The sequence below is a fragment of the Beta vulgaris genome, chromosome 5 (assembly GCF_026745355.1).
Source record: "Beta vulgaris subsp. vulgaris cultivar EL10 chromosome 5, EL10.2, whole genome shotgun sequence".
In the NCBI taxonomy this organism is placed as follows: Eukaryota; Viridiplantae; Streptophyta; class Magnoliopsida; order Caryophyllales; family Amaranthaceae; genus Beta; species Beta vulgaris.
In genome coordinates, this window is record NC_079206.1 from 10,448,280 (window position 1) to 10,462,583 (window position 14,304).

Here is a 14,304-nt window from a genome sequence, read left to right on the forward strand (position 1 = left end):
TCCCCCTTTTCTAAATAAGTGTGAAAATTACTTTTTCACTTAGCCCAATGCCCTTCTTTAATCATTAATATATTTAATTACATGCAAGTAAAAGTTATAAATAGTTGATATTTTAAAATTATACTTTGAGAGGAATCTAGTAATAGCCCACTTGAATATGACGTTGTTTATAAAATAGCGAGAAAATAGGGTAAAAAATAATTGATTAATAATGTCAATTACTTGTTTATTTAGAATACTAGAAAGTGTATAATAATATGATACGAACCAAATTTTTCAGTCACACAATTTACTGATTCATACCAATTTCTTTTACCTTTTCTCTTAAGAGTCTATGCTCGATAAAATCATCTAAGATAAGTCAAATCGTTTAATAGGAGACGTAATCTTTTTAACAAATATGATAATATCTTCAAAAATCTATCATGTTCTAGAATTGAGACTTAATTAGTCGGTCGAAATTCTACGATTATCACAATTGGGAAAAGATTGGCGATATAGGAAAAAACACACATTCACGCATACTCTGTTGAGTAGGCAAAAACATATAATTAGATAATTGTTTTGAAGTAGTACATGACCGCATAGGATACTTGAACACTAGTGCAGGAATTTAGAATCCATGTTTTATTTAGTTATACTAGCTAGCTAGTAACGCTGCACCGGGATTGATTGGGAGCCATCCCAATCAAGATTAACCCCAAACAACATTGACTTCAATAGAGCCATACTTTCCACTAATGGGTTTCTTATCACTTTCACCAGCAGATTTGACTAGAAACACAGCCTTACCATTTGCAATTTCATCGTCGGAAGAAAGAGTATCATAATCCATCAAGTATGCTGTAATCTCAAGTTCACTCGCTTCTGCAGGCACAACCACCTCATCCCTTTCTAAGGGAATGAATTCCCCAGGCCTTACTTCAATATATTGACTTTGGCTCTTATTAAATAATGTAAACTGAGAACCGATGCCGAAGCGACCAGATATATTTCCATAAACATCTGCTGGATCTTCTCCATCTCCATTGATGAGCTTCACACTAATCGTAGCTTGAACATTGTTGCTAAACTTCACCTTCATCGCTTGATATTGCTTAACGCTGGCCATCTTTAATTATAGGGTATATTATATTGTATTCTCCTGTGGACCAAGTATTAAAAATTAGAATGTTAATTATAGATATAGATTAAGAAGAACAAGCTAATTATTCCAGGAGATCGATTAGGAATAGGCACTTACCTTAAGTTGATATCACGTTCTTCTATGAACTCCAACTAACTGTCTTACTTGCAAACAATAATGCCATGCTTTCCCCCCTTTATATAGGGAAGATATGCATGCAAAATTCTTTTGTATGTGGGCCGCAAGGAACAAACGTAGTATTCGATGCTCTTCATAATACATGGTAAGGTCATATAAATTCTTCTTTCTATCATCTAAATAATTTCCGCGTGGGTATGTATATATGGATATATGTGGGTGTGGACCGGGGCACCACACATTTTATTCTTTCAAGCCGATATATAAATTTTAATTCCAATACGTTTAACAAAAAAAAATTCGCTATTTTGTCATCCGAATCTGATTCGTAGACCGTGTGAAAAACTTCTGTTTATTCTTTGCTCATGGTACTAACTAAAAAAAAATTAAATTAGAAAACCTATCATTATATGATTTATACCAATTTTCTTTGTCAATAAGTTTAATTGTTCATACCAATTTTCTTTGTCAACAAGTTTAATTGTTCCTACCAATTCTCTTATTCGTTTGGTTTAATTGCTCATACCAATTTTCTCGAACCTTGTTAGACGATAGAGTAAAGTAAAAAAAAATTCTTTGTTTGAAATATTGACCCAATTTTTTCAATAAAATTTGATTATCTGGTATCATACTTACCTATTTTCTCTATCAAAAGGTTTAATTATTTATATTAATTCTTATCACATATTAACAGTAAGTTGGTCCCAAAGTTATATTCTTATGTGGGTTAATGGGGGGCTACAAATTCTATCAATGGGCCCCATATTATTCTTAAAAGGTCAATCAATCAATGTGACCATTGTTGTTTCATTCGAATGTGATTCCCAGGTCCATGAAAAAAAGTTTTTTTGATTCATCAGATTAATGCTAAAAATTGGCAAGACCCCTAAAAACTAAGTGATGACCGAAACATTAAAATAATAATACATTAAAAAATACCCCCCTCCGGTATTTATTAGTTTAACCGTTTCTTTTGCACAGAGTTTTAGGAGAAATAATATTGTGCGATACAGAAGATAAACAATTATTTTATATTAAAGTTGAATGTATGTGATGGAATTTTAGTGGTCCCATTCCAAAAATAGAAACATGAAAAATGGGTAAACTAATAAGGGACATCCTAAAAATGAATACGAGTAAACGAATAAAGACCGGAGGAGTAAAATTTAGATCATTTGTTTTTCGTTAAAAATATTTAAAAATTTATATCAATACTTTCATAATGGTTCATAGGCCCAAATTTTTGCTTTTTATGTTTTTATATGGGTAAAGGGTTCTACGGATTCTTTTATTCTCTAGGGCCAACCATTGTTGCTATAGGTTATCAGAACTAATTTTCACTATGATGTAAATATATACGTTTATTGGACTATGATGTAGATAGGCGTCTCAAAATTGTTTGTGGTCCAATCTCAAAATTGGACTACGATGTAGATAGGGAATACATGAATTCATTTCTTTATGCCTAGGGAATACATGAATTCATTCTTTAGGCCCCATCATGATCACCATAGGTATATAGAAAAGTAGTATAATTATACATTCATCCAAATTTTGTTACTTTTGTTGTCTCAAAAATCTAGGGGTTCTATGATATTGCTAAATGTATATCAAGAAAAAGTGTTAAGTCACCAAATTTCTAAAAAAAAATATCCATTTTGGAATAACATTCATACAACTTTCACAAATAAAAGGTTAACCAATTCATGTGAATGTTTCATAATGGCAAGTTGATGCCAAATTATTATTGTAATTATCTTATGTTGGTAGGGGCTATATGAATTCAATTATATTGGCTCCATCATGATTACAGTAGTCTAATATATTATTCTTATTCATTCACCAAAATATGATTCCTTGAGCAGCAGGAAAAAATTAAGTGGTCTTAGGTTAATGGTAATAATTGAAGCCGTATAAAATGAATTATATGGCACAATTTTTAAAATAGATATAACCTTCCCCCTTTTCTAAATAAGTGTGAAAATTACTTTTTCACTTAGCCAATGCCCTTCTTTAATCATTAATATATTTAATTACATGCAAGTAAAAGTTATAAATAGTTGATATTTTAAAATTTACTTTGAGAGAATCTAGTAATAGCCCACTTGAATATGACGTTGTTTATAAAATAGCGAGAAAATAGGTAAAAAATAATTGATTAATAATGTCAATTACTTGTTTATTTAGAATACTAGAAAGTGTATAATAATATGATACGAACCAAATTTTTCAGTCACACAATTTACTGATTCATACCAATTTCTTTTACCTTTTCTCTTAAGAGTCTATGATCGATAAAATCATCTAAGATAAGTCAAATCGTTTAATAGGAGACGTAATCTTTTTAACAAATATGATAATATCTTCAAAAATCTATCATGTTCTAGAATTGAGACTTAATTAGTCGTCGAAATTCTACGATTATCACAATTGGGAAAAGATTGGCGATATAGGAAAAAAACACACATTCACGCATACTCTGTTGAGTAGGCAAAAACATATAATTAGATAATTGTTTTGAAGTAGTACATGACCGCATAGGATACTTGAACACTAGTGCAGGAATTTAGAATCCATGTTTTATTTAGTTATACTAGCTAGCTAGTAACGCTGCACCGGGATTGATTGGGAGCCATCCCAATCAAGATTAACCCCAAACTACATTGACTTCAATAGAGCCATACTTTCCACTAATGGGTTTCTTATCACTTTCACCAGCAGATTTGACTAGAAACACAGCCTTACCATTTGCAATTTCATCGTCGGAAGAAAGAGTATCATAATCCATCAAGTATGCTGTAATCTCAAGTTCACTCGCTTCTGCAGGCACAACCACCTCATCCCTTTCTAAGGGAATGAATTCCCCAGGCCTTACTTCAATATATTGACTTTGGCTCTTATTAAATAATGTAAACTGAGAACCGATGCCGAAGCGACCAGATATATTTCCATAAACATCTGCTGGATCTTCTCCATCTCCATTGATGAGCTTCACACTAATCGTAGCTTGAACATTGTTGCTAAACTTCACCTTCATCGCTTGATATTGCTTAACGCTGGCCATCTTTAATTATAGGGTATATTATATTGTATTCTCCTGTGGACCAAGTATTAAAAATTAGAATGTTAATTATAGATATAGATTAAGAAGAACAAGCTAATTATTCAGGAGATCGATTAGGAATAGGCACTTACCTTAAGTTGATATCACGTTCTTCTATGAACTCCAACTAACTGTCTTACTTGCAAACAATAATGCCATGCTTTCCCCCCTTTATATAGGGAAGATATGCATGCAAAATTCTTTTGTATGTGGGCCGCAAGGAACAAACGTAGTATTCGATGCTCTTCATAATACATGGTAAGGTCATATAGATTCTTCTTTCTATCATCTAAATAATTTCCGCGTGGGTATGTATATATGGATATAAGTGGGTGTGGACCGGGGCACCACAAATTTTATTCTTTCAAGCCGATATATCAATTTTAATTCCAATACGTTTAACAAAAAAAAATTCGCTATTTGTCATCCGAATCTGATTCGTAGACCGTGTGAAAAAATTCTGTTTATCCTTTGCTCATGGTACTAATTAAAAAAAATTAAATTAGAAAACCTATCATTATATGATTTATACCAATTTTCTTTGTCAATAAGTTTAATTGTTCATACCAATTTTCTTTGTCAACAAGTTTAATTGTTCCTACAATTCTCTTATTCGATTGGTTTAATTGCTCATACCAATTTTCTCAACCTTGTTAGACGATAGAGTAAAAGTAAAAAAAATTCTTTGTTTGAAATATTGACCCAATTTTTTCAAATAAATTTGATTATCTGGTATCACTTACCTATTTTCTCTATCAAAAGGTTTAATTATTTATATTAATTCTTATCACATATTAACAGTAAGTTGGTCCCAAAGTTATATTCTTATGTGGGTCAATGGGGGCTACAAATTCTATCAATGGGCCCCATATTATTCTTAAAAGGTCAATCAATCAATGTACCATTGTTGTTTCATTCGAATGTGATTCCCAGGTCCATGAAAAAAGTTTTTAATGCTAAAAATTGGCAAGACCCCTAAAAACTAAGTGATGACCGAAACTTTAAAATAATAATACATTAAAAAATACCCCCCTCGGGTCTTTAGTAGTTTAATCGTTTCTTTTGCACAGAATTTTATGAGAAATAATATTGTGCGATACAGAAAGAAGGATAAACTATTATTTTATATTAAAGTGGAATGTATGTGTGAAGGAATGTTAGTGGTCCTCAAAAATAGAAACATGGAAAAATGGGTAAACTAATAAGGGACATCCTAAAAATGAATACGAGTAAACGAATAAAGACCGGAGGAGTAAAATTTAGATCATTTGTTTTTCGTTAAAAATATTTAAAAATTTATATCAATACTTTCATAATGGTTCATAGGCCCAAATTTTTGCTTTTTATGTTTTTATATGGGTAAAGGGTTCTACGGATTCTTTTATTCTCTAGGGCCAACCATTGTTGCTATAGGTTATCAGAATAATTTTTCACTATGATGTAAATATATGCGTTTATTGGACTATGATGTAGATAGGCGTCTCAAAATTGTTTGTGGTCCAATCTCAAAATTGGACTACGATGTAGATAGGGAATACATGAATTCATTTTTTATGCTAGGGAATACATGAATTCATTCTTTAGGCCCCATCATGATCACCATAGGTATATAGAAAAGTAGTATAATTATACATTCATCCAAATTTTGTTACGTTTGTTGTCTCAAAAAATCTAGGGGTTCTATGATATTTCTAAATGTATATCAAGAAAAAGTGTTAAGTCACCAAATTTCTCAAAAAAAAAATATCCATTTTGGAATAACATTCATACAATTTTCACAAATAAAAGGTTAATCAATTCATGTGAATGTTTCATAATGCCAAGTTGATGCCAAATTATTATTGTAATTATCTTATGTTGGTAGGGGCTATATGAATTCAATTATATTGGCTCCATCATGATTACAGTAGGTCTAATATATTATTCTTATTCATTCACCATAATATGATTCCTTGAGCAGCAGGAAAAAATTAAGTGGTCTTAGGTTAATGGTAATAATTGAAGCCGTATAAAATGAATTATATGGCACAATTTTTAAAATAGATATAACCTTCCCCCTTTTCTAAATAAGTGTGAAAATTACTTTTTCACTTAGCCCAATGCCCTTCTTTAATCATTAATATATTTAATTACATGCAAGTAAAAGTTATAAATAGTTGATATTTTAAAATTATACTTTGAGAGAATCTAGTAATAGCCCACTTGAATATGACGTTGTTTATAAAATAGCGAGAAAATAGGGTAAAAATAATTGATTAATAATGTCAATTACTTGTTTATTTAGAATACTAGAAAGTGTATAATAATATGATACGAACCAAATTTTTCAGTCACACAATTTACTGATTCATACCAATTTCTTTTACCTTTTCTCTTAAGAGTCTATGATCGATAAAATCATCTAAGATAAGTCAAATCGTTTAATAGGAGACGTAATCTTTTTAACAAATATGATAATATCTTCAAAAATCTATCATGTTCTAGAATTGAGACTTAATTAGTCGGTCGAAATTCTACGATTATCACAATTGAGAAAAGATTGGCGATATAGGAAAAAAACACACATTCACGCATACTCTGTTGAGTAGGCAAAAACATATAATTAGATAATTGTTTTGAAGTAGTACATGACCGCATAGGATACTTGAACACTAGTGCAGGAATTTAGAATCCATGTTTTATTTAGTTATACTAGCTAGCTAGTAACGCTGCACCGGGATTGATTGGGAGCCATCCCAATCAAGATTAACCCCAAACTACATTGACTTCAATAGAGCCATACTTTCCACTAATGGGTTTCTTATCACTTTCACCAGCAGATTTGACTAGAAACACAGCCTTACCATTTGCAATTTCATCGTCGGAAGAAAGAGTATCATAATCCATCAAGTATGCTGTAATCTCAAGTTCACTCGCTTCTGCAGGCACAACCACCTCATCCCTTTCTAAGGGAATGAATTCCCCAGGCCTACTTCAATATATTGACTTTGGCTCTTATTAAATAATGTAAACTGAGAACCGATGCCGAAGCGACCAGATATATTTCCATAAACATCTGCTGGATCTTCTCCATCTCCATTGATGAGCTTCACACTAATCGTAGCTTGAACATTGTTGCTAAACTTCACCTTCATCGCTTGATATTGCTTAACGCTGGCCATCTTTAATTATAGGGTATATTATATTGTATTCTCCTGTGGACCAAGTATTAAAAATTAGAATGTTAATTATAGATATAGATTAAGAAGAACAAGCTAATTATTCCAGGAGATCGATTAGGAATAGGCACTTACCTTAAGTTGATATCAGGTTCTTCTATGAACTCCAACTAACTGTCTTACTTGCAAACAATAATGCCATGCGTTCCCCCCTTTATATAGGGAAGATATGCATGCAAAATTCTTTTGTATGTGGGCCGCAAGGAACAAACATAGTATTCGATGCTCTTCATAATACATGGTAAGGTCATATAGATTCTTCTTTCTATCATCTAAATAATTTTGGTGGGTATGTATATTATGGATATAAGTGGGTGTGGACCGGGGCACCACAAATTTTATTCTTTCAAGCCGATATATCAATTTTAATTCCAATACATTTAACAAAAAAAAATTCGCTATTTGGTCATCCGAATCTGATTCGTAGACCGTGTAAAAAAGTTTCTGTTTATCCTTTGCTCATGCTACTAATTAAAAAAAAATTAAATTAGAAAACCTATCATTATATGATTTATACCAATTTTCTTTGTCAATAAGTTTAATTGTTCATACCAATTTTCTTTGTCAACAAGTTTAATTGTTCCTACCAATTCTCTTATTCGATTGGTTTAATTGCTCATACCAATTTTCTCAAACCTTGTTAGACGATAGAGTAAAGTAAAAAAAAATTCTTTGTTTGAAATATTGACCCAATTTTTTCAATAAAATTTGATTATCTGGTATAACACTTACCTATTTTCTCTATCAAAAGGTTTAATTATTTATATTAATTCTTATCACATATTAACACTAAGTTGGTCCCAAAGTTATATTCTTATGTGGGTCAATGGGGGCTACAAATTCTATCAATGGGGCCCATATTATTCTTAAAAGGTCAATCAATCAATGTCACCATTGTTGTTTCATTCGAATGTGATTCCCAGGTCCATGAAAAAAGTTTTAATGCTAAAAATTGGCAAGACCCCTAAAAACTAAGTGATGATCGAAACTTTAAAATAATAATACATTAAAAAATACCCACCTTCGGTCTTTATTAGTTTAACCGTTTCTTTTGCACAGAGTTTTAGGAGAAATAATATTGTGCCATACAGAAAGAAAGATAAACTATTATTTTATACTAAAGTTGAATGTATGTGTGATGGAATGTTAGTGGTCCAAAAATAGAAACATGAAAAATGGGTAAACTAATAAGGGACATCCTAAAAATGAATACGAGTAAACGAATAAAGACCGGAGGAGTCAAATTTAGATCATTTGTTTTGCGTTAAAAATGTTTAAAAATTTATATCAATACTTTCATAATGGTATGTAGGCCCAAATTTTTGCTTTTTATGTTTTCATATGGGTAAAGGGTTTTACGGATTCTTTTATTCTCTAGGGCCAACCATTGTTGCTATAGGTTATCAGAACAATTTTTCACTATGATGTAGATATGCGTTTATTGGACTATGATGTACATAGGCGTCTCAAAAAGTTATAAATAGTTGATATTTTAAAATTAAACTTTGAGAGAAATCTAGTAATAGCCCACTTGAATATGACGTTGTTTATAAAATAGCGAGAAAATAGGATAAAAGATAATTGATTAATAGTGTCAATTACTCGTTTATTTAGAATACTAGAAAGTGTATAATAATATGATACGAACAAAAATTTTCAGTCACACAATTTACTGATTCATACCAATTTCTTTTACCTTTTCTCTTAAGAGTCTATGATCGATAAAATCATCTAAGATAAGTCAAATCGTTTAATAGGAGACGTAATCTTTTTAACAAATATGATAATATCTTCAAAAATCTATCATGTTCTAGAATTGAGACTTAATTAGTCGGTCGAAATTCTACGATTATCACAATTAGGAAAAGATTGGCGATATAGGAAAAAAAACACACATTCACGCATACTCTGTTGAGTAGGCAAAAACATATAATTAGATAATTGTTTTGAAGTAGTACATGACCGCATAGGATACTTGAACACTAGTGCAGGAATTTAGAATCCATGTTTTATTTAGTTATACTAGCTAGCTAGTAACACTGCACCGGGATTGATTGGGAACCATCCCAATCAAGATTAACCCCAAACTACATTGACTTCAATAGAGCCATACTTCCCACTAATGGGTTTCTTATCACTTTCACCAGCAGATTTGACTAGAAACACAGCCTTACCATTTGCAATTTCATCGTCGGAAGAAAGAGTATCATAATCCATCAAGTATGCTGTAATCTCAAGTTCACTCGCTTCTGCAGGCACAACCACCTCATCCCTTTCTAAGGAATGAATTCCCCAGGCCTTACTTCAATATATTGACTTTGGCTCTTATTAAATAATGTAAACTGAGAACCGATGCCGAAGCGACCAGATATATTTCCATAAACATCTGCTGGATCTTCTCCATCTCCATTGATGAGCTTCACACTAATCGTAGTTGAACATTGTTGCTAAACTTCACCTTCATCGCTTGATATTGCTTAACGCTGGCCATCTTTAATTATAGGTATATTATATTGTATTCTCCTGTGGACCAAGCATTAAAAATTAGAATGTTAATTATAGATATAGATTAAGAAGAACAAGCTAATTATTCCAGGAGATCGATTAGGAATAGGCACTTACCTTAAGTTGATATCACGTTCTTCTATGAACTCCAACTAACTTTCTTACTTGCAAACAATAGTGCCATGCTTTCCCCCCTTTATATAGGGAAGATATGCATGCAAAATTCTTTTGTATGTGGGCCGCAAGGAACAAACGTATTATTCGATGCTCTTCATAATACATGGTAAGGTCATATAGATTCTTCTTCCTATCATCTAAATAATTTTCGCTGGGTATGTATATATGGATATAAGTGGGTGTGGACCGGGGCACCACAAATTTTATTCTTTCAAGCCGATATATCAATTTTAATTCCAATACGTTTAACAAAAAAAAATTCGCTATTTTGTCATCCGAATCTTATTCGTAGACCGTGTGAAAAACTTTCTGTTTATCCTTTGCTCATGGTACTAATTAAAAAAAAATTAAATTAGAAAACCTATCATTATATGATTTATACCAATTTTCTTTGTCAACAAGTTTAATTGTTCATACCAATTTTCTTTGTCAACAAGTTTAATTGTTCCTACCAATTCTCTTATTCGATTGGTTTAATTGCTCATACCAATTTTCTCGAACCTTGTTAGACGATAGAGTAAAGTAAAAAAAAAATTCTTTGTTTGAAATATTGACCCAATTTTTTCAATAAAATTTGATTATCTGGTATCACACTTACCTATTTTCTCTATCAAAAGGTTTAATTATTTATATTAATTATTATCACATATTAACACTAAGTTGGTCCCAAAGTTATATTCTTATGTGGGTCAATGGGGGCTACAAATTCTATCAATGGGGCCCATATTATTCTTAAAAGGTCAATCAATCAATGTCACCATTGTTGTTTCATTCGAATGTGATTCCGAGGTCCATGAAAAAAAGTTTTAATGCTAAAAATTGGCAAGACCCCTAAAAACTAAGTGATGACCGAAACTTTAAAATAATAATACATTAAAAAATACCCACCTCCGGTCTTTATTAGTTTAACCGTTTCTTTTGCACAGAGTGTAGCGACCCGAAAATTCATAACCTTTATTAAACACAATTGCTCATACTTGCAGCGGAAATGGAACTTAAGCCTGTGGGATATGGCCCACTAATACAATGCAACCTTAAATAGTCCTTGATAATTATACATAAATACTCGACTCAAATAATAATAATAATATCTCCAACACCAGATACTGTACACTTTTCCTTGAACATGTTCCTTATTAAAGCGCACTTGCAATGGCTATGCTCATACCTAAAACAGAAAACAAAACATCATGAGCCGAAGCTCAGTAACATACTACCCTAACAGCGTAAATTCATTTCAATTCATTTTATTTGCAAACAGGGAGAAGAGAATATAGTAAAAACATATTTCAAATTCGTAATGAAATAATAGCAAAGTAAACAATTATTAGCATCTTGATACTTCATAAGTTCCCATTATCTTTTCATCTTTTAGCTTGGTAACTGGCGAGTATAGACATGTGATGACCCTCAAGGAGCCCAGCTCCCTTTTTGGGTACACCACCATGTGATGATCCTCAAGGAGCCCAGCTCCCTTTTTGGAAACACCACCATGCGATGATCCTCAAGGAGCCCCGCTCCCTTTTTGGATACACCGCTCGCACCAAAATAGCATGCGGTACCCCTCAAGGAGCCCAACTCCCTTTTCGGGTGTACGACGGGTGCGAAGGTACGTGCACGACCGTAAAGTAGATAAGCGTAACATTATACTGCCAGAACCTCTTTCACTTTTATTTATCATGTTTCGTTTGTTTTGCATTTATCGGCATAAGCCATAGATCTTTCGTCAATCATACTTGAGCATCAATAAATCATAAGATCATCATTTACGAAAATCATTCGAAGACAATTTAATCCCACAATCCATATAAGAATCACATCACAAAATCCTTAACATAATTATAAACAATATTTCATAAACACATTTCGAAGGGGATCGTGGGTGTTAGCAATAGATGTTACCTGGAGTCCTGCTTAATAACCTTGAAAGCCGGGGGAGGCTGTAATATCCTTTCCGTTTAATCTAACCATGAAATGACGCAACAAAATGTAAATATTCGATTTCTTTTAACAATTGTCCTTTGGTTATTATTTTTACTTTTATTATGGAGTATCATTGGTGACGCTACATTATTCATTATTAAGCTTTCATGATTAACTTTTCCTACGTTACTTTGATTAATAGCATTTACTTGTTATATATTTATACTATAGGTGCCTTATTCAATTTAATACGTAAATTAGCTTCAACAAGTTTTATAATAATTTAAGTTATCGTAGCCCAACTAATTATAACTACTAACATTCATTTGTGATTTCAGATTACAGGAGTAAATTGATAATTATTAAGTGATGTTATTGCTAAGTTTTCTCGTCAATTCGTAATATTATACGTTTATCATAAATAGTTGTCATACATTTATCATTTAAAATAGTGACCATTAGTCTTGTGGTTCATGATTCATACTAATTTCGTAATCAATGGCCCCATATTATAATTATTTCATTCTTGTAATCTAAACCATATATGTGTGATCATACTTTAATTGTTATTCTTGCTAATATTTCATTCACTAGAAACTTGAGTGGAAGTAGTACTAATAATCACTTTATTCAACTCATGTTATAATTTATACCTAACTAGTATTAAGCTGAAGTGATTGCTAACATAATATTAATTAGCTCAAACATAATCATAACTAGGACTTGAATATTTGTAACAGAGAGTAATTTTACGTTAGGATAACTAGATATTATACTCAAATTTCATATTACAAGATTTAGTGATTATTAATTAGTTTAGCCTAATAAAAGTGAGTTTCGTTTTAATATTAGTCCAATCATCTTTCTTAATATAAGTTTAGTTTAATTAAAAATCAACTTGTTGCTTGATTAGAACAACTAATTAAAGAAGTAATCTAATTAATTAGCCCATTAAATGTAACAAATTAAGTATATGAATCTTATTAGTGGATTTAATTAATTAAAAATCAGATTTTACTTTGGGACAACAAGTTGAATAATATGGCTTAATTCATTTGGGCTTGACTGATTTAAACAAATAAAACAAAGTTGGAGGAGAGGTATTTCATACCTCTGCTCAATGGAGCAGACCACGAAAACAGGGGAGGAAGGAGGTTGGGTGCGGCGTCGTGATGGAGCTCCGGCAGCAGGGCGGTACTGGGCGTTCTCGTCGGCGCGGAATTCCGGCGTTTCTGGCTTGGGTTCGGCGGTGCACGAGGAAAAAGAGGGAAGCACGAGAGAGATGGGGCGCAAGAGAGAGAAGAAGAAGAAAGAAGGGGCGAGCGAAGGACAATCAGGTGGTGCGACGCGGGTTCGGAAGGAGATGGTGTGGTGGTTATGAGTATAGGCGGCTGCGAGGCGGCGCTGCGGTGGGGGTATGGTGGCTGCCCGAAAACAGAGGAGTGAGAGTTGTGGTTGCGAAAATATGGAAAATGTGAGGGGTGTTTTTGGGGGCGTTTTTCCGACGAAGGTAGTGGTTTTCCGGCGAGGATTTAATTGGAGTTGTGAGTGGGTGATAATGGTGGAGAAATCATGGCTATTTATAGCCATTGTTATGGTTAAATTTTGTGAATTTGGATGGGTTGGATTTGATGAAAAAATCTGAAATTTGGGTGGGTTGTCTTGATAAATAATTAGATTTTTGGATGGGTTTGGATTGAATTGTAATTTTTAATGGAAGTTGAATTTGTTTGTTCATAAGAATTCATTAGTGGAGTTAAAACTCCATTGTCGGGTTGTTTGAGAAGGAAAAATGAAAAATGGGTTGAATGTTGATGAAAACAGTTTCTACTGTTTTCTTGAGTTTTCTTTTTCCTTTTTCTTTTCTTTTCTCTTTTTCTTTTCCTTTTTATTTCAAATACTAACAAAGTTGTTTCAATATTACTTAATTTGATTATTGTTTCATTTCATGATTTAACTAATATAATTATTTAATCTAACCTAATATGTTATCATTTGCAACATATCTTTATTTAACGAATTAATTATTACTTTACTTGGGTATAGAGTAACAAAATTTAGTCATATCTTATAATTAAAGGACAACTTTAATCACTAATTATTATTAATTAATT

General features: G+C 32.1%; 2 protein-coding genes across 2 annotated transcripts; both read right to left on the reverse strand.

Annotated features, from left to right (window-relative positions):
- Positions 1 to 514: 514 nt before the first annotated feature.
- Positions 515 to 1,322, reverse strand: LOC130591565 (uncharacterized). The gene is made up of 2 exons (XM_057394965.1): positions 1,244 to 1,322; positions 515 to 1,144 (listed from the first exon to the last, which is right to left on the reverse strand). Exon 2 carries the CDS (start codon positions 1,109 to 1,111, stop codon positions 695 to 697), a length of 417 nt encoding a protein of 138 aa, XP_057250948.1. The 5' UTR covers positions 1,112 to 1,144; positions 1,244 to 1,322; the 3' UTR covers positions 515 to 694.
- A 2,409-nt stretch (positions 1,323 to 3,731) lies between these two features.
- On the reverse strand, positions 3,732 to 4,539 carry LOC130591566 (uncharacterized). The gene is made up of 2 exons (XM_057394966.1): positions 4,460 to 4,539; positions 3,732 to 4,361 (listed from the first exon to the last, which is right to left on the reverse strand). The coding sequence occupies exon 2, from the start codon at positions 4,326 to 4,328 to the stop codon at positions 3,912 to 3,914; it is 417 nt and encodes a 138-aa protein (XP_057250949.1). The 5' UTR covers positions 4,329 to 4,361; positions 4,460 to 4,539; the 3' UTR covers positions 3,732 to 3,911.
- Between the last annotated feature and the right edge of the window lie 9,765 nt (positions 4,540 to 14,304).